Source organism: Lissotriton helveticus, chromosome 12 (genome assembly GCF_964261635.1).
Source record: "Lissotriton helveticus chromosome 12, aLisHel1.1, whole genome shotgun sequence".
Lineage (NCBI taxonomy): Eukaryota > Metazoa > Chordata > Amphibia > Caudata > Salamandridae > Lissotriton > Lissotriton helveticus.
The window spans coordinates 80620483-80641949 of record NC_136073.1 but is presented as its reverse complement, the minus strand read 5'-3'; the positions used below and the strand labels follow the sequence as shown (position 1 = coordinate 80641949).

Sequence of the window (21467 nt, the reverse complement as noted above, 5' to 3'; positions counted from 1 at the left end):
GGAAAAAGTCTATGGAGGCTAGCAGTTGCAAAGTTACTGTTCTCGGGCGAACCCGACTAGGTGGGTCGAAAACAAGAGTGGATCCGAACACTAGGAGTGTTGGACTATGCTGGAGCACCAGAGTACTCGGTTTACCTAGCCCAGGGGCTGCGGCTGCATAGGGTTGAAGTCACGTCGGAAACCCTCGTTGACGAACCAGGAGCCTGAAGTGGAAGTTGCTGGCAGGCGGCCAGTGAAGAAAAGTTAGTGGTGATCCAAGCCTGGATCAGGGAAGAGGAAGACCTGAAAGCAGAGGGGACCAAGTTCTGAATCACTAGCCAGTGATTAGATGGGTACCAGAGTGGCACCGGGCGAAGTCACCTCGACCAGGTGAGTTGGCGCTGCTGGGCTCTGCAGTCTCTCGGACCAGGAGGCGTTGTCGGCGACCAGGATGGAGGTGCGAGCTGTCCCACGAAGGTCTCTGCTGTCGACGTCGCTGGACCCAGGATTGGGCAACAAGTCTTGGCAAATGCAAGGCCCACGCGGTGGACCTAAAATGGCGTCTTGAGTGGACCAGGAGGGTCCAGGGTGCTCCTCTGGTGGAGGGGAGCACGGGCTAGTCTGGAGCAACCAGACCAGCAGTGTTAGTTGTCGTGGAGCGTCGTGAGGGGGTCACTAGCCAACGGGCAAGTGAGCTGGACAACGCGGTGAGCAGCAAAAAGCAGAAGGGCCCCACGCCGATCTCGTGGATGCAGGGGGGCTGAACTTCGGTGCTGGAGCTGCTCAGGGTCGGGGCTTCTCTTACCCCAAAGCACTCAGTCGAGGGTCACTCGGGAGTCGTGCTGGGCAAGCGTCGTGCAGTCTTGAAGATGGCCGGTCCCTCGAGGTCTCGTCACACCCACGAATCTCAGCGTGACTGATGATGTAGGTAGAGGTCAGAGGTGCCAGGGAAGCCGGTTCTCGCCGAGCTGGGCAGTCTTGATCCGGAGGAGAGACTGGCAACAAACCGCGATGCTTGGTTGGTGCCTGCTGCTGCAGGGTGACTACTCCTTAGTCACAAGGGAGAATCTTGGGAAGAAGTCTTGAGTTCCTTTCGTGGAAAGTAGTTTCAGGATTCAAAGATGATCTGATTTGGAAGGGGGCCAGTTCCTACCTTTATCCTGCAAAAAGGGGCTGGCACGCGACTAAGTCCTGCCCTATGGGTGGGACTAGGAGGGGGGTGGTTACACCCCTCTCCTTTGGCGGGCTTTCCCCAGCTCAGGGTCTGGTGTGCCCCTGGAACTGGTTCAAGCCGGCCTATGCACAGTGAGCACCGGGGTGCCACTTGCAGTCACCTTCCTCTAAAGCCCTGCCTACCTAGAATACACAAAACCCTGTCTGGGACGGTGCTGGCACCGCCCCTGGCAGGAAACCCTTTGTCCTTGCCTCCTGCTCTGGGAGGACTCCCAGCAGCAGGAGGGCAGACTTGTGTCTCGGTGGCAGCATCCATTTTGTGGAGCTAAGGCTCTGTCTGACTTTAACCGGGGTTATAGGTTACATACATGTCGTGTCCCTCTAGAAGGGTGGAATGCTAACCCCGTCGCCAGAATTGGCGAGGGGTTAGTATTCCAATTCGTATGACACCTTACTCGACATGTTTTGATAAAGCGATACCAGAGTTGGCATATAACCGCGAGGATTATAATGCACTTAAGAGTATATGGTATGCGTTATCAGGGAAACGGCTAAGGGATAGATCCCGAAAGCCGCAGACAGGCTCAGCTCATGCCAGAGCACCATCTCACATGATTCCAAGCACTCTGCCTTCAGGATTGTCAAGGCCTGCCATAGGAGTGACTGATAGGAGATCTGTGTGCCCATTTTAGGGTTAGATATAGGTATACTATATCTAAAGCAAAGGGTAACTACACCACCTTGCCCCAGCTGTCGTGCAGCCAGTTGTGTCCGATTTGGATGGCCAGCCAGGGGTGGCATAATACATGCTGCAGCCCCTGGTAGGCCCTGGGTACACCTATGCCCTGGGTACCTAAGGTACACTGTACAGGGACTGATAAGGTGACTCAGTATCCAATTAGATATGTACCTAAGGTACATGGAATCCATTTTACAGAGAGAGCAGTAGGCCTGGGGTCCTGAATAGCAGGGCCCCAGGTCAACTAAGTCAGAAAACCAGCAAAACACCAGGCAAAAAGTTGGGGGCAACCATAGTCAGGGATCTACCTTCCTACACACATGGTTGTGCAATTCCTGTGACTGGCAAATTTCATGAGTCCTCCTGGCAGGTTGAGTTTTTGGTCGGGTAAGAGGGGAGTAGTGCGAAGGTGGTGATGCAGATCCTTTGTCCCTGTGAAGATTTGCAGGGGTGCAGTGGCCTCACCCCTCTGGTAATGATCCTGACACTGTCTCACCTTTTACTGTTCCCAGTGACACCCTCGGGCTGATGGAGTCACTATAGCTCTACTGCACAGGGGCTCCAACCAGATTAGCATAGGAGATTCCTTAACAGTGGCCTCTCCTGGCATACAGGGTAACCCGCCACTGCACATGGACTGAACAAACTCAACACAGCAATCTGTCCAGGAAGGCATGCTTGTCATATGAAGTCACCAGTCCTTCACCGCACATGGGCACAGCCCAATCAACACAGCATGGGTCAGCATTTACTTGCCAGTGGCCCCTCTGTGCATACAGTGTCACCGGCTGCTCACTGCACATGGGCAACGACCCATTTAAAACAGCGATGTCCACAGCTCACTTCACAGCAGCCCTCCTCTGGCATACAAGGGTTGCCTACTATTTTGTGCACATGGTTACCAATTGGTACAGCAGCTGGATCCTCACAAAAGGAGTCCACTCAACAGGATTGCCCACTGGACTTCACTCCTGCCAATGCTCTCCTCTACCTCAGAGTGCACACTGGTTTTTGAAAGCAGGCAGGCACTGGTGCTCCAGGCGAAATGGCAGGGGGTATTGGATTCCCTGGGTGATGTCCCTTCACCCAACTGGGAGACTAGCAGTCCTTAACCCCCAGTCCTGGTCACAGATAGAAGTCTTGCAAACCATCTCCTCGTTGCACAGCCTGACGAGCTTGCTTGAGAGCTGACAATGTTTGGGGCCTCAAACTCCCCTTCTTATAGTCCATTTCAAGACACTAAATGTGATTTAGAGCCTGTTTTGATGTTTATGTTGTGGGTCTTCTTCATTTGATGTGTCCACTCCTCTGCCCTCTCTTCCTCTTGAAAGCAGTCTGTTATAGCAGGAGTGACTCCAAAGCGGATAGGACTATCGTTCACACCTGGATGTCAGCCACAGTGATATGAATATCAAACGGTTAGCCCAGTGCCTCCATCCTATTCAATATGATTCTCTTATCATCCCCAATTTCCTTCATAAGATAGGCCCAGGGCCCTCCCTTTTACCCTTCTCTGAATAAAAGAGCAATCTTGAGAGTTCACTTGGGGTGCCCACTCACTTTTTCTAGTGTGCCCCACCTAGCTGATGGGAATGCAGCAATACATAAATCTGTCTGGGGGTATTCCTCCACCTCTTTTCCTCATGCTTCACCATGGAGCCCTGGGTGCACCAAAATGGAACCTCCATGTACACACATACACCCAACACTTGCATTTAACATACATGCAGTGCATATCACTATACCCTTCATCGATTGTACCACTCAAAGGTACACATTTACCCAGCACATGCATTCAACATGCACGCACTGCACTGTACTACATTGTCCTTGTATTGTATTGTTCCGAGGCCCACATACAACCAGCGCAGGTACACCTCTCGTGCTGGGCAGCACTCCACAGCAAACTGATATAGGCGAATGGGTAAGTTAAGCACACAGCAGAGGAACTCTGAATGAGTGGGCCTGCAGGCCTCACTCCAATGACATTTTAAAAAGGGCCTCCTACTGGTAAAGGCTGTAGCTTTTTACCACTATAAGGGTAGCACTTTTGGTGCCCTTCCTCATCCAACAACACCGCACTCCATGAGCCAGACCTATAGCATAACACACATGCATGATCTGTGTTTGCCTATGACAACACAAGTCAGCAAGAGGCATCCAGGTATTAGTAGATTTGAGGCACCAAAGGCAGGGATCCATGTCCATTACCATACGGATGACTTTTCTGTGTCAACAGCAAAAATTAGCTAATCAATTCTTAAAATGCAAACATTTTGCTTTTAAAGTCATCCTTTTGAATTTTGGCAACATACCTAATATAACCAAACAAAAGCTTTTCATTTTCTAGGCTGTGCTACACATAGGGGAGATACTCTCAGGTAGCTCTCCACCTCTTAGCTTCTCACTGGAAAACTTTGATCAATGCAAAATTCATCCCCATTGAACACCTCAGTTCTGAGTGTGGGATTACAAAGACAAGAATGCTGCTGGAAGAAAGTTATGAAAGCTGTCATTCTCCTTCCCCGTTTACATTACTGATCATGTCCAAGACTGCGCTCAGCGCTGACTAAGATGATAGAGGAGGTGAGATATTGAAAGAAGGCACATAAGCTACAACATTGGTTTTTATTCACACAGCTTGTATCTTCAGATGGAGGTTCTCTGATTCTCCGTAGTGTCTCACGAGTGACAGCTTTTTTAAACTAACCAGAACACAGTACTACTGTTACTCTCTGCTCTTACATCACCTTAAAATAAAAGCAGTTTTTTTCACTTATATGATTTTGCATGAATGGTATTATTCTTCAAGAAATTTGAAATATCCAGGATTTATATTCAACATCTTAATGGGACGGTACCATTATCTTCTTAAGAGTCAACAAAAATCATCATGAGACTGGCCTTGTTCTGATGTTCTATAACAGTTGTTACTGCTCCACAACTGGAGACACTGATCAGAATGAATTTGCGGAATTTGGGTAATATGGGTAATTTCGCATTCCATAGAGAACGCGGAATCACCCAAATTCCGCGATCCGCAGCTTCGTGGAGTTTTTTTCTTGTTTGCGCTTTCAAAATGCGTGTTCTCAAGATATTTCCCCCCGAGCATGCAAACAGCGTTCGCGAACAGGAAAAAAGCATTGCAAATGGGCGGAACAAGCAATTCCACGTGTTTGTGGAACTCTGTATGCTCGTGGTGATTTTTGACCGCGGAGCTTTGCGTAGCATGACTACGCAAATTCCGCCCACCCCTGGTTTACACAAGATCTACAAATAAATCTGCAAATGCCCAATAGACATTTGTTCCAACAACAACTTTCAGGGCATGACAAAATCCAAGTACATAGCTGCAGGTAACAGTACAAGGGCTTACCAGAAGGACTGCAATCCACACAAGCTATTATTAACTCCCCATAGCTATCACTAACCTGAGCCTCTGAAGACAGCACAGGGGAGGTTGAATAATTCTAATAATGCAAGGAAAGTCTTTGAGGTAATATTGCAGAAGAAATTTCGAGAGGTTCCACAAACCGAAAACTTCTAAGAAGATGTTCTCAAAGCGTGACTTGAAAACAGAACCCAGCACAGCCATAAATCTGCTATTCACGACTGTGGAAAGAGGCAGTAGTGAAACTTCTTCTCAAAAAACCTAACCCAGGTCCGGAGATCTTAAAAACTTCTGACCTATCTCCCTTCTCCCAGTCCCTGCAAACATCATGGAATGCCATCTTAATAACCACTTTATGGTTTGTGGGGAAGAGCAGAACTGGTTAGATGTGTCACTGTGGATTCCGTAAAGATCCTCGTATAAAAACTACATAGTTGTTGACTATGGACAGTATCAGGTGACTCGTGTACATGAGGAAAGGCTCATCTTTGATCCTGCTGGATCTGTCCGCGGCCTTTGACGCCATTTCTCCATCCCTTCTGATAGATTGCCTTCACAAACTTAGCATCTCAGGGAGAGTACTAAAACTACTGTCCTTTTTCCTCAATCATAGATCGCAGAGGGTGGCAGGGTGCCGCAGGGCTCATCATTAAGTCCTCCTCTTTTCAACTTGTTAGTCTCTCCCCTTGGCAGGATTATTCACTCATTTGAGCTACAGGTTGTCTCCTACACCGACGGCTCTCAGTTTATTGTGTACATTTCAAAAAACACAGTAGGGATTGCAGTCAATTTCAGCCATTGCATGACAGCAGAAGTTGGGTGGATGACGAGGAACTACCTTAAGCTCAATTGGGAAGCATCTGAGGTGCAGCTAATTGGAAATCAAACCTCTACCTGGAATCACAGTTGGTGGCCTGCGACATTAGGCACTATAGCAATGCCTACTGAGAAGGCTAGTGACCTGGGGATTCTGCTAGACTGTCACATCTCCTTAGACCTCCAGGTAAATTGTATGGCAACAATGTGTTTCTGGTTGATCAGGATGTTAAGGAAATGTTTCCTTTCATTCCCTTTGCTGCGAGTATACTAGGGGCTTTGGCACTAGTCATGTCTAGAATCGATTACTGTAATGCCCTATATTTCGATACCAACAAGAGCTCCCAAGCTACATTGCAGCTAGTGCAGAATGCACTGGCGGGGCTCACCTTTAACATTCCCAAACAGCAGTCACTGAACAATAGGCCACAATACCTTCAATGGCTACCCATAAGAAAACATATTATGTTCAAATCTGTCTACTTAGTGCATAAGGTCCTCTATCGGAGCTGTCCAGCAGGACATATGGCTATGTTTCATAGCTACGTCCCTGGTAGTCATCTATGCTCTGCTCTCTTTAATTTGGTAAAAGTGCACTGGTTTCAAGAGAAGAAATGAGGAAGGCCGCAGTAGCAATACTATGGAACTCGCTACCAAGTCATTTGACTAGCATTAGAGTTCGCTCCCCGTTCACGAAAGCATTAAAGACCTAACTTTTCACACTATAGTTATTTTTTGCTAGACAGTGTGTTCACTACTCATGAGTGAACCTTTATCATTGTGACCTTAGCACCCTGACGTCTTCGGACATTGTGCTGCGCTCTATAAATACCCTTCATATCATATATCACATGATCACTCCAGAAACTATAACGAATAACAACAATTCTACTATTCATCAACTTTCAAGTATTAACAATATTAGATATTTAATTCTGGCAGTCACCACTCTTAGTGATATTGACCACCTGATCTTCACTGGTAGTTAGGAAATGTGACTAGAGCAGAGCTGGAGATGTCTTCAGATAACTAATTTGTGGGGGACACACACATTGTAAAAATTGTAACACTGAAGTGGGATATAGAAATGTAGATAATAAGGGGGGAGGAAACCTTAAGTGGAACATGAAAGAACCTAACAAATGAGAACACATGGGGGTTATCGGTGCAACCAAGTCGAACGGAGGGAACTCACCAAGAAGATGTTGCGAATGAGTACTACAACTTCACTGTTTACCTTTTAAGCACTCTTGCCACAGGCCACCCAGAAGCCAAAGTGAATTTATCCCGGATAACTGGCAGCATGATAGACCTGGAAATGAGTGATCTGTCACCATCTTGGATTGGAACTTGATGCACCTGATACCAATCTCACATCCTACCACAGCAATGTCAGGCTCAAAGAATAGAAGCAGACAAGAGAATGACAAAAGAAGATTGACAGTGCAGCCATACGCCAACCAGGGAGAAAAATGCAGGTATAGTGAAGGCTGGCTACACTCCCACTATTGCGCTACTTCTCTGTTTAGCAGCTTGGTTGATACTCGGACATGCATCCCTGAAACCACGCAAAATCTTCTGTAAACTTGAATTCATCTCCCCTTTCCTACACTTCAAAAGGTGTGCCCTCTACCGTATCTGTGAAGGATTACCCTCTCTCCTACACCCACTTACCTGTTCACTCAGCCCAACCCTCTTGAAGCAGTGCCCCATCTCCTGAATAACTGAAGCCCTGTCCCCTCGTGTACCCCGTGAATATTTTCCTTTTCTCCTGCATTCCATGATCCGCACCCTGTTGCATGCATCATAAAAAGTTTACTACCCACTGCTTACTTTGTAAAAAGAAAAGAAAAAGAGTGCCACATTCCTTGTTAGCAGGTCCCTGCAGTGCACCCTACCCATTGCATCTGCCAGCAGTGCCAATGTCAAATACCTCAACTGACCATCACAGTATAACAATTTATACTAGTCCTTGCCATAAAGCTATAAGAATGGATTGGGAAGCAGGCATTAGTCTATGTAATGCATACTTATTTAATAAATAACCATTGTTGCACTAATCTCTAACATAGACAGACAGTGACACCTTGTGGTAGACTGTCAAAAGTACTGGTGTTAAAAATTAAGTGCCAGTGATGAGCTCCAGAAACCACTGGCTCAAATTAAGCACCGATACTACCTCACTTACACCTGGTTATTGTGCCATCTCTCCTAATCTATTGGATCTGTGTGCCCTCTCTTGCACTAACAAATGCTCCCCCACCACTAAATCAATAGTCTCGATTTAACATGTGTAGAAATGTGTTCTCTCTCTTGAAGACTTAGGTGACTAGGTATGCAGGTGTGTGGCAATGTGACAGAAAGAACTGCTCATCGGAACTGAAGGACCAACCTGTGGAAAGTGCAAGATTGTTACTTCAGGGCTTATTCTGGCCGAAATAAAATTTGCTAATGGTGGCAATGTGCCAGAGAGCCACTGCTGTGCAGCTTGACACAGGGAGCTGAACTGGCATAGGGTTGTGGCTTGGGGTTGTGCATCAATGTATGTTGGGTAAGGCCGCTTTTCAGGGAAATCCCTGACGGGTCACATATGATGGAGCAAAATTTTGCATGGGTTAGAACTGGGGTGCTCAAGTTATCGCCACTGTTGAGGGGGATTTTTGATATCAAAAAATCATTTTATAGACAGAAGCAGCTAATTGTGATAGTCATGGACAACAATTAACATACATTTCATCTTGAGTTTGACATGAACCTGAAGGACAGTCTCTAGACTGAAATTCACCAGTGGAAAGCCAGTGATTAGTCCCAACATGGATGCCACCAGTCTTAAAATGAATAAACATCTGACTTAAAGGTCAAGATTGGTGCTCATATAAAACTGCATGTGATATCTCTTAGCTGTTCTACACAATGGATAGAGACAACTTATTTGTAAACAATGCTAGCACTCTGAGCTGCCTCAAATAATTTTGTAATCTATATATTCTTGAAACAGCTTTTAAATTTATACTTTGTTTGAGAGGTTTGTAAATCAGAATCTTTAAGACCCAACATTTCCGCAGCAGAAATAGTTAATCTGATGAATCTATAATTATTAAGTTCAGCAGAAATAAAGGATCACATGGTCCTGTGGCATCTTGGTTAATATTCCCCCAAGTCTGGATAATGTAGGCTGAACCTTAACCTATTACAGGTGAATGTATACCATAACTAACATAGCCAGCAGTAGAAACTCTTAACAAGCATCAATTATCAGATGACCTGTGGCAGTAATAACTCAAGGCAATTGAAGTGGCTTTACTGCATTGTACTTGAACTTGTTCTTTTGTGCTTAAATGTGCCCCAGAGAGCATGCCTAAGTAAAAATATTTCTGATCAATTTCAAAATGTGACTTTATCAATACTCCAAGTTTAGGACTTTTTAACAAATGACCTTCTAAAAACCATAACATGGAGAAAATGATTGTTTCAAAATCACTATAGATCCGCCAACTACCACTAGAGTCCTATGGGAGTAGGATCTAACAAACCAATGTCAGCAGCATGCATTAGGATATTCATTGATCGTCCCTCATTTTTTGTGGGGAGTAGCATATTCATTTAACTCAGCGGGTAGCTCGCCTAGGTGCACTGGGAAAAGAAGCCAAAACACATCCCTGATTCTGACCTTTTTTTTTTACATATGATCATTCCTATGGTAGAGCTAAATTCCTTGGCAGAACCGTTTCCTGGCCCCTTTTCTGTTTACCAGTGTGTACATCCTACAATGTTTTGAACAAAGGTAATAATAATCACTGTTTTGCCAACTTAGCCGATGACAGTGAGCACTCCATGTCATTAAAAGATGAGGAACAAATGAACACTGTCAGAGATAAGCAGGCCCATAATTGTTTACCAGAGTTTAAAAAGATGTAATATGTATTTTGTGTACCAGTTGCATCCAATGGCGAAATGGGCCATAAACAGAAGAGTATTCATGTGGTCCTTTGTTATATAAGGGCAATACTAGCCCCCCCCCCTTGACTTCATTTATTATGCAAACATTAAATACACAAACATTGAGTACCAGGTCTAAAAACATGAATTTGGGTTGAATTATTGTGATCAGAACCCTATCAGGGACTTGAACATGCAGAAATTTAGCAGATTGAATTAATTTTGGGCCATATGTATCAAGCAAAATTGCATTCACAAACGCCGAAATTCGCAATATTTCGGCGTTTGCGAATTCAATTTTGCCAAATGGTATGTATTAAGGCAAAATAGGGAATCGTAAAATTTGAGATTCCTTATTTTGCGATTGCATTTAGGGAATCGCAAATTTTTCGATTCCCTAAATGCAATGTAAGAAGCACCAAAAAAGTGTAATTTGGACTTAAGGAATCGCAAATTACCACCAACTTCAAGTTGGTGGTAATTTGCGATTTCTTTGAAAAATGCACTTTTATGGGCATGTATATGCGCCACGTGTGCACCCATGCTTATTTCAGGGGTGCATCAGGGTGTCCTTTTGACACCCCTGCACCCTTGAAATTATTCTCAATTTGCGAATCGCAAATTGAAAATAACTTCCCATTCATTCCTATGGGCCTCCTGGCCCATAGAGATGAATGGGAAAGTATTCCTTAATTCCTTAATAGCAATTCGCACTTTGCTAATCGCAATTAAGGAATATTAAGAAATCGCTAAAAAAATTGCAATTATTCACATACATCCCTATTTGCAATTCTCAAATAGCGATTTCTAAAAAATCGCTATTTGAGAATCGCAAATCAGGATGTTGATACATATGGACCTCAGTCACTAAATTTTCTGCACAAAGTAAATGTTGAATAATGCTTTATTTCTTAATAAAAGGTAACTGATCATTAACCAGGTAATAGCAATGGACTACATATTACTCGTCAAAATATTTCCAAACTAAACTGAAATAATCTCTTTGGGACATTCTTTCCTATTGATTTCCATACAAAGTGCCAACATTCTTTACATTTCCCCTTACTAAATGGTATGCTAATACAAGACCTGGCTCGTACCGTTTGATTTTCCTATATTCAGTGAGACAAAATACTCAATTATCACTTCAAATATTATGCTTCAGTTGGAGTTCTAAAAAAAAGGACTGTCTGCATATCTAGGACATTGTTCATAAAGACATTAAGCTGGTGTATAGTGGTCCAAATAGGATCCGTGGTCAGGTCCAGTAAATCATGAAGACATACATCAATCATTCCCACAGTGGTGCCATACAACTTAATTTCTAGTTGTGTAAAGCCCTGGCATCCTGCAGAGTGCTTTTATATGGTCAGTTCACAATTAATTTTTATTGCAACAAGTCATAAATTGTGATTGATCCTGGCTTTTCTAGCTAAATGTGTAGAAACAAAAACACAATCAACTATTGAGGAAACCCAACCTTTGGACCAAGTACAGAGACCTGGAGATCCACCTTCGGTTTGACCATTTAGTAATACTTAATTTAATTTATATGCCCATTGGAGCCACATTGTTATACGTCCTCTTTAAGTGACTTGTTCCAGTGATAATACATATTTAAAACATATTTGTTCATAACAAGGTTTCATTCTCAAACACAAAGTTATGCCTTTTCTTCTCCTCTAGGTCCCTCTATCTCTGTGCAGTCCGAGTTGTACTTCTGGATTCAGAAAATCTGCTCGAGAAGGAGAGCCCATCTGCTGCTTTCAATGTGTGCCATGCCCTCAGGGAGAGTTTTCTAACCAAACTGGTAGGTAGCCAGCAGCACTGAGATCCAAATGCAGAGTCTTACAGAGATGATGGTGAATGACCTCTAAAATCTCCCATGTCTTCTTGATATTTTAGATTCCACTGAGTGTTCCAGCTGCCCCTGGGATCATTGGCCCAACAAGAAACAAGACAATTGTATTAAAAAGACAATAGAGTTCCTCTCATATCAGGATGTGCTGGGAGCCACCTTGGCAGCTGTCAGCATCTTCTTATCATTGATGACCTCTGCCATTCTGGGACTTTTCATTATTTATAGGATCACCCCCATTGTCAAAGCCAACAACCGCTCCCTTAGCTACCTCCTCCTCTTATCCCTTATCCTGTGCTTTCTCTGCTCATTGGCGTTCATTGGTTACCCCACAAAAGAGAAATGTCTCCTCCGCCAGGCTGCATTTGGCATTAATTTTGCTTTTTGTGTCTCTTGCATTTTGGGCAAAACCATCATGGTGGTCATTGCATTCAATGCCACGAAACCCAATAGTAACATAAAGAGGTGGGCTGGACCCCAACTGTCTCTTAGGATTGTTAGTGTCGGTACTCTGTTTCAGATTCTTCTATGTTTGTTTTGGTTGATTTTCTCGCCTCCTTTCTCACAATATAACACACATGCACAACCTGGAAAGATTATAATTGAATGCAATGAGGGGTCTCCCATTGCTTTCTGGTGCATGCTGGGATATCTCGGGATTCTATCCACTATCAGTTTCATTGTGGCCTTTCTTGCCAGAAAACTGCCCGATAGCTTCAATGAGGCTAAATTGATCACTTTCAGCATGGTCACCTTCCTCAGTATTTGGATATCTTTTATTCCAGCCTATTTGAGCACTCATGGAAAGTACATGGCGGCCATGGAGGTCTTTGCTATCTTGGCTTCCAGTTCTGCATTGATTACATGCATATTTTTCCCAAAATGCTACATCCTCCTGTTGCGATCAGAGATGAACACAAAACAATACCTAATGGGCAGGGGAACCAATCATAGGAAGAAACTGTAATAAATCTAGAGTGTCCTTAATGTATTGTACGACATCTTGTTTCCTTTGTAGTATATGTAGCTTGCGACTGGCGTATGACGGACATTCTTTTGAAGCATTGTATAAAGACCTGAACAGTCTCCAAAGCATAGAATTATTCAAGTGGCAATATGGGTTTCTGCATAGGAACAGGGCATCATTCTGTGCCTGAAACATATTCCAAGGTAATCAGAGTGGCAAACTATGGAAGCAATTAAAACAGCATCAAAAGAACTGCAACAAAGTAGTCAGTGAACAAGGCAGTCCTTTTTTTTATACCAGCACCTGAATCTTATTATGTTGAATTTCACTTTTGTAGCTGATGTAAAAGATAACACATCCACTTGCAACACATGTATAAGTAATGTATTGACAGTGATGGATAGGCATGGTACCATATTCAGTTTGATAGATAGTAGACATATTGACTGATAGATAGCTGAGATAACACATCAACTGTGAGCAGAATTAAAGATAACACATCCAATGTGAGTGACAGACGAGATATCAGAACGACTGATCAATAGTGTGGATAATGCAGGCACTGTGATTCAAAGTAGAAATAGCACATCACTTATGATCAATACTAGTGGTATCAGATCCACTGCGAACCATACTAAAGATAACATATACACTGTGATCGATAGTAAGATAAGATACCTACTGTGAGTCATAATAAAGATAACAATAATACAGTAATCTTCTGAATCTCCTTTATTTTTCCCAGGCCATTCACTGTGGAAAGATGGGTTAAAGGTCGCATTGGGAGTTAAACACATGAGGAAACAGAAGAGCACAGCAGTAGAGCATTGAGGCAAAACCCCTGCCACAAAGTAAATTGCAGACACACAGCCAGTGATCATCTTCCAATAAGACAAGGCAGCCCCACCCCCGATTAGCACTGCTCCGTAATACGACTCATGTCACCCACTGCATCACGCCAAAGGGGGAAAATCTAATGACCTTTCTTGATTGGGCATTATAAGTTCAATAAGATCACAGGGGAGCATGGGCCTAAGCTTCGAGTTCTTGAGCCATGCCTTTCAGTACATGATATTTGTGAAGGGTGTGAAAACAGTTTCTGTTGTTCAAGGTGGGGAAGTTTCCAGGTAAGTAGTGGCCTATTGTCTACCCCTATTCCCATCTTCAAGAAGGTTGATAACAGTAGGATTCATATATCTCCCACTTCACTATGATCAAACTGAGTGCTCTAGTCTGAGGCTGCCTCAGTCTGCAGACAGAATCACTTCACAGAAAGTTTGTGTCTGGACCCAAACCATTCCACTCTCTTCAAGTTTCAAGTTCTTCGTGACAAATGAAGGGAGTGCTCCGCAGAGTATTCAAAGGACTGCTGTTGGTCCAGGGCAGGTACGTCTTGACAGCCAGTCTACCAAAGGTGAGAGGACATTACCCGAAGTCTGTACTTCCTTCTGCAGGAGCTGATGGTTTGGCTAGTGGCAGGAATCCTGCCTCCCTGCTGAGAGATTGACGGAGTCTGAGAAGAGATTATCCAGGGGAGGATGACCAATGTGTGCTTGGCCTGAGATATAAACCAAGAAAGCAGACTGCCTAGACAGCAAAGTCAGGAGTGACCTGTACGTCAGAGAGTCTCCTGGCCTCTATGACATTCTCGGCAAGAACAGGAAAAGTCTATGTGCATCACACATTAGCCCAACAAGGGTTCCTTCTACCTTGCCATGTGCATCAGCCCAAGTCGGGCGACCTCTGCCTTGCCATGTGTATAAGTCAGGTCATAGCTGCATTTGCCTTGCTGTGTGTTCTGGCCCAGGTCAGGAATTCAGAGTACTCATGCAATTTGCTTTTTTCTAATGTGGTGAATAAATGGTTTGATGAAGGCTGACTGGCTAAACTAACTTGTACATGCTTCACATGGGTTTGCTTGGAGAAGGACTACATCAGGATATCATCAATACAGGCTACAGTTCATACATTGAATAATCCCCAAAGCACGTCATTGACAAAGGAATAAAAAGCTGCTAAGACATCATGCAGGCCAAGAGACATTACCTGGTAGACGAACAGATCTGAACTGTGTCTTGATGAAGTCTTCCATTCATCTGTAGCCTGAACAGACAAATGCTCGTAATCTTCCCAGAGGACAGCCTTTGTATTAACCTCGATTTGCAACTCTGGCTTAGTACATGAGGCCATCAGTTACTTGATAAAATGTTTGTAAAATGAGAGGATGGAAACATGAATCCCTGCCTAAATGCACCAATTTGCCAACTCTACCCACAAAGATTCTTGTAGCAGAGAAGAAGAAGAGCATGTGCATTGAAAATACATTTAAAATAAGTGTTGTGTTGTACATGACAATAGTCTTGAGCTCTCAGAGAGAACTACCAGGCCCAGATGGGTCAGGCAAGTGCATAGCTTCAAGGAGGTGTTTGTGGTGTAACACCCCCGAAATGCATTCTTGGCTTGGTAGTTGGGTGTGTGGCCCTTCGTCAGTATGTAAGTACATATTTATTGTTTGATCATTTAACATCTTCCAATATTTTTTTTTAAATGACAATTCATATTACAACAATATATTTTAAAAAAAATCTAACTTTGGGATAAAAATATACATTTTTAAATTGATCGAAATCATCCACATATATAATTTGTAACACGTATAAACGTTAACTTCATAGTACAGATTAAATATTAATTAATACCGTATGTTATCTTTTCTGACCAATTTCATGAATCAAATTTCTTTCTTATCGATAATATAAACTTTGCAAAAGCCAGGTTCAAAACTATGTCATTTGATTGTAGACATCTTATAAGCGCTTGCCTACAGGACCAAATTCCACGAGTGTTAAATTTGGGCAGATGTACATCAAATGGATAATGTTTTCTTCTCCCTTTTTACAAAAATGGTATGGTAACCGTACTGCTGTTCGTAGCCATGGTACATCATGACAAGATCCAGGGAAAAGGCCAAAACGAGCTCTAAAAAATACATTTTTAGGTTCAAAGACCAAAGAGTCTCTATATATGATTGTGCCTTCATTAAAGTGTATCCGTTCATAGTGGCCATGCATGTGTTCTTTTTACAAAGATACCCTTGTCTTTATACAGCAATAGATTGTTTGTTATTTTATTAATAGTTTTTTTAATGATTCTATAGTATTAGGCATGTCCCAGATCTCATGCGCTGAAATCTATTTAGGGTATTACCATATTCAGTGTGACAGAAATGGGGGACACAGTCTCCTTCGTTATCCTGTATTCCACAAACTAACGCATTAAGCTTATCACAAGGGTGAGCATTAAAATCCCCAAGCCAAATTATATTACAGGGTTTGCTGGATTTATCCTGTAACTCAATGACATCCCTTTCCAGAGTTGCCAACACCGATGCTTGATTACTTCCAAAATTGTTATTGTAGTAATTAATAAGAAGCCAGTAATAATCCAAACTATGTTCAATTAAAATAATGTGATAATAGGAGACTCATTCAAAAATACCTTCACCTTAAACAGTTAAACATTAGAGAACAATGTCAGAAGACTGCCCTTAGCCCGACCAGCGGATGACGGAACAGCTGCTGTGTGAAAGAAGCGGTACCCAGTCAGATATATTGGGTCCCTTTCCCAGGTCTCCTTAAGACACACTATATCACTAGAAGTCATCAGGGAAAGCCATTCATTATTAGACCTTTTTTGGTTATAACCAACAATGTTCCAAGACATAGCTGATATGAAACCAATAGAATTCCTTCAAGATGTCAGGCACTGGGACAAGTTAGAACTGCTTTTACGTCTGACTAAGGTTACTGCAGAAGTGATAGAAGTAATAGTGTGGAAAGGAGACCTTTTGTGCAAGTCTAAAGCAACATTCCCTCTAATTGTCATAGACTGAGAATCCAGTCAGTTACAGATAGACAGGCCTTCTAATGGGGCAAATCTATTTCTTAAAGAAAGTGGAGGAACTGGAGTAGGGGGAGTTTGATTGAACAGGGGGCGAGGAGGCTTCCAGTAAGTTTGCCGACAAAGATGTGGGAACTGTGGAATAGAGTAAGGTTTATAATAGAAACACAGAGGTAGAACAAATATTTCTAAATGAAATGAAGGCATATTTGGTAGGACTGATAATAAATCACCCACAACATGGCAAATATCACAATTTACTACGATAGAATCACTTTTATGGGGCTTTCCCTACCCAGGATACCCTCCTTGCCATGATGCTATTAGGATAAACATTGGAACTTTCACCTAAACATTTGGATGACCATTGATGCGATGTATTTATTAGCTACTCCGTATTTTTTAATGTATTAGAATTAAGTTCAGGGACGTTAACTAGAACCATAACATACGGACAAGCAGCTGGAGGGAGATCCAATGTTGACGTAGGCTTCCCAAATTCATCTTGATGCTGAGAAACACCCTACTCGAGCTTAAGGACTGTGACCCTCCAGTGGCCCTTTCTCCAGACAAACTGCAGGTATAGGCCATCTCAAGCTGGTCATAAATGTCTAAAGGGGATCACAAAAATTTCAAATTACATTATGTCATCAGTATGAACTTTCCATTCTCACCTCCAAAGCAGGCCAGCGGAGCCTAAGGAAGTGCTCTACCATCATTCAAGGGATACTAAGAATGGGGCCAATCACGTAGAAGAGTACTGGGAGTTTCAGAGGGATGCCTTGTGTCTTATATTAGGGGCTCGTAGAAACCATTAATGCCCAAAATTCCATGACCTCCACTCATTCACTTTGTAGCACCACCAACCTTCTCCACCTTCTGCATCAAAAACTGACCCAATTGTTTTAAGAAGGCCAGTTTGTGCCAATCACGAGCATTTTAGGTCTAACCACTCTACTTTCACCTTTATTTTGTACGTTGTTTGTGCAAAAGTGTTAAGAAAGGCATTTAGGATGGGTCTAGTGGAATCAGTCTCGCTTATGAGTTGGACAGCTTTGCAAACTGTCACGAGTGGAGAGAGTTGCTGTGCCCCAAATAAGCCTAATGATTACCTTGAATTCCTCTACACTGTGCACTAATATTCCAACCTGCAGCACTGCACAAGTGAAATGAGGAGGTGGAAGGAGATGAAAATGGCCCACCAGGAGAAAAGGAGTCTTCAGCACTGTAACTCTTGACATCTTGTAACATTAGATTAGGACACAACAAAATGGCTGTATGTCTCACAAAGAACTGTGTACTACTGTTCCACAATAAGTGCCATCTACAGGGAGCATTTAAACCTGCTGCTTCCTAGACAAAACTCTTGTCTTAGGTACCAAGAACATGCCGTTTCAAAGCACAAGCTACGTAGCAACTATGTAACAGCGTGTCTTACAAGTGGGCCCTTTTACCTAGGGTAGCACATTTGAAACCAAGACTGAAATAAAGGCTGAAAGAAAATCTTGCATATCTGAGTAACGGGTTCTTACTCACGTTTACCCCCTAAATGGCAAGTTCTCAAGAGCTGAGCATCTAAGTAGACTGGTCGCTGCCATGGATTGATTCACCAGACTTTGAGGACTCTTCTGTTTCCACAGTGCACTGTTTGCCCCTACACTCTCTGCTTCATAGTGACAATCCTTTGGGCTTTTGAATAAAACATTTTTTGTTTGTTTTATATAGCGCATACAAGACCCGGGGGTATCAGAGCGCTTTACAACATACATGAATAGAACACATAAGCATTAGAGTACAGTGAGTATCATCTAGGATATTGGGGGCCAAAAAGATCGAGGTCGTTGGCCAGATGCATAGAGATGACGGTTGAGGAGGAATTCTTTTAGTTGTCTCTTGAAGATTGGGAAGGAGGGATTAGTCCTGATGTGGGTAAGGAGAGAGGTCCTGATGTTTGGGTTTTTGGGGCATTCCCAGAGAAAAAGCGGGAGAGGGCTTTTTGTTTATGTCTTTTTTGGGGGGATTAAGAGGAGCGAGTTGGAGCTTCTTAGGTTTCTACATTGCCCAGCTTTTGTGAGTTTGGCAGCGAGGTAGTCTGTTTTGCCTGTGTGCAAGGCTTTATGGGTGAGACAGGCAGTTAGTTTTGAAGGCGCAGCGTGCTTCGATGGGTAGCCATTTTAGGGCCTGTAATGCAGGGGTGATGTGGTCATATTTCTTGGTACCTGAGACCATTCTTGCTGCTGCGTTTAGGGTGGCTCTCATGGGGGCTGTGTGTGTTTTAGCTGTCCTGGTTAGTGTGGCATTACCATAGTCAAGTCTGGACAGAACGAGAGATTGGGTTGCAATTTTTAGGTCATTGGGGGTATGAAAGGTTTGATTTTCTTGAGGATGTTTAGGTTGTAGAGGGCGCCTTTTGCTGCGGATTTGATGTTGAGGATTGGGTCTAGAGAGATCCCCAGTGATTTGACTGAGTTTGCTGGAGTAAGTTTGCAGTTTAGGGAGTCAAGTTGTTTATCCATTCTTGGATCTGAGGGGGTTGTTCGTGATTGGAGAAGACAAGGATTTAATTTTTTTCTTGGTTGAGTTTGAGGTGGTTGAGAATTAGCCAATTTTCTACTTTTGAAAGAGTGGAGTTGAGCGGAGGATGTCGTTTAGGGAGGAGATCCCGAGATACAGCTGGGTGTCTTCAGCATAGAAGTGGAAGGCGATGTTTGCTTGTTTTAGAATGGTAGTGAGTGGTTCCATGTAAATGTTGAAGAGTGTGGGAGAGAGGACTGAGCCTTGAGGGACATCCCCTCTAAACATTGTTCACAAAGCTTTACTAACATAATAAGTGGATAAAGCATGTAGACATGTTAGAAGCGTTGCGTTTATGGTTTTTGGGTGACAAACATTTTGCAGGCCATTTCTTTGAATTCTGATCCAAGGAGCAGCTTGTAATTAAGAAAACATATGTCATGCAGAAACAGGAAAAGCAGTACTTGTGGCAAACCAGCAGTGTTACTTGTTAACATGCTTCAAGAAGGAACAGGTCAGATCATCTGTTTTATTATTTAAAAAAAGGTTGTAACACGTGAGCAGGGCCCCATAATGTGTGTTTCCCAGATGCTCTTCCCTTGCAACTGCTCTTAATGAATGGTCTTTAGCAGTGCCAACCTCCCTAACACTAAGAACAGTCACAGGATAGGTGGAGGAAGTACAGGCTTTCTCATAGACATAGAAGGGGGGGCAGTAGCAGTACAAAATGCCCAGTGAAGGGGAAATAAGCAACATCTGCTGGTAGCCTTGTTTAAGAAGTTTGAAAACTTCTGTCCCATCAATTGATACATGAACATGATCTTTTTTACTTTATATTAACCTAGCACTTACCACATAGAGTTGTACATCATTGATTTAATGGAAACATTTTAGTATATATCATTGCTGTACCCCCTTAAGTTTTATGCTTACATTTTACACACTGTACATGTAAATATGTTTTTTTGCAACTGCTGTATGCAAAATCAAAAATACACATATTTAACAACACAATCTGTGGTACCTTTACCTGACTCTGGTCAACACCAGAACCATTGAGTTCCTAAATTTAGCAATTGTCGGAAGATTTGGAAGTTTTTGAGGACTTTCAATTTACAATTGAACTGTATCTGACACCAAGTGCAGGATGTATTGTAGTTTCTTTCTCATCAGAGTGGTTAATCTCCTGCGACAGCAACTACACAAATCTGGGTCATGCAATGACTACTTTGACATCATATGGTTACAGTTTTCCTAGAATCTTGTCACGGGTGCTGGACCCAGTCACACAAATGAGGTACTTTTCGTAGCTGGAGGAGTGTAGGACGATCAGTGGTAGAAATGTTGTGGACCCCCACAGCTTATGGAACTTTCCCTCACAGAAATGTAAGGAAAACAAGAGATTTTAGCCAAAGTGGAGGTTTGCAGGGTATTCTGGGTACAAAAACATAGTGGGATCCATACAAGTCATATCACCATGATCTCCTCTCAGAGTCGATATTTCAGAAATGTCTGTGTTTGGTAGATGTCAATGGGTGGCAGCGGGGCCTGGGCCCAGATTTGCAGTTACTCTCATTCTCATAAAGGTAATTGTTCCAAAATTTGAGGGCAGATTTACTAAGGCAGCATACAATTCAAAGCAGCAAAGAAAGTTGCTTTGCTGCTTTGTGTGAAGAAGAGAGTAGAAAAACTACTCAGATATGGCACACTTCTGATCCCTCCTTACTCTGGTGCACTTGAGGCTGCCAAGCACCAACGGTGGCATCATAGTGCAAAGGAGCCTTTGTTACAGCCAGGATTCTTTCTGTGCATAAAGGGTCACCTTACTGCACAAAAACAATCCGTAAATGCATTTTCCTTTTTTCTATGTGTAATGGTGAATGCATAACAGAGAGATATAAAGAATAGATATTTGTCCTTGTCATGCCTTGGTCTGGGAGGCACACCATTTTAAACTAAACCCAGGGTTACTGACTTTAGTAGATCTGTGATTGCGTCAAAATCCATGGGTAGATGCATGAGTACACCCATATTCCACCCATCGAATGCCTTCTCGATGCAAAGTAATGCAAGTCATGCACTGCCTTGACTCACTTTTTGAATTTACAAAGCAATGCAAGGTGCCGGAAATCTGCACTTGCTTGGCATTGTTGCCACTACAACACAAAATGTTAGTAAAACTGCTCCTCGT

At 43.1% G+C, this 21467-nt stretch overlaps 1 protein-coding gene across 1 annotated transcript in view; it reads left to right on the top strand.

Annotated features, from left to right (window-relative positions):
* The window catches only part of LOC144797867 (vomeronasal type-2 receptor 26-like), a 124357-nt gene extending 111495 nt beyond the window's left edge, over positions 1–12862 (top strand). The window contains exons 8-9 of the mRNA XM_078668669.1: positions 11724–11847; positions 11943–12862. Of these exons, the coding sequence (XP_078524795.1) occupies positions 11724–11847; positions 11943–12862 (1044 nt within the window). The remainder of the gene's footprint in view (positions 1–11723; positions 11848–11942) is intronic.
* Positions 12863–21467: the final 8605 nt, after the last annotated feature.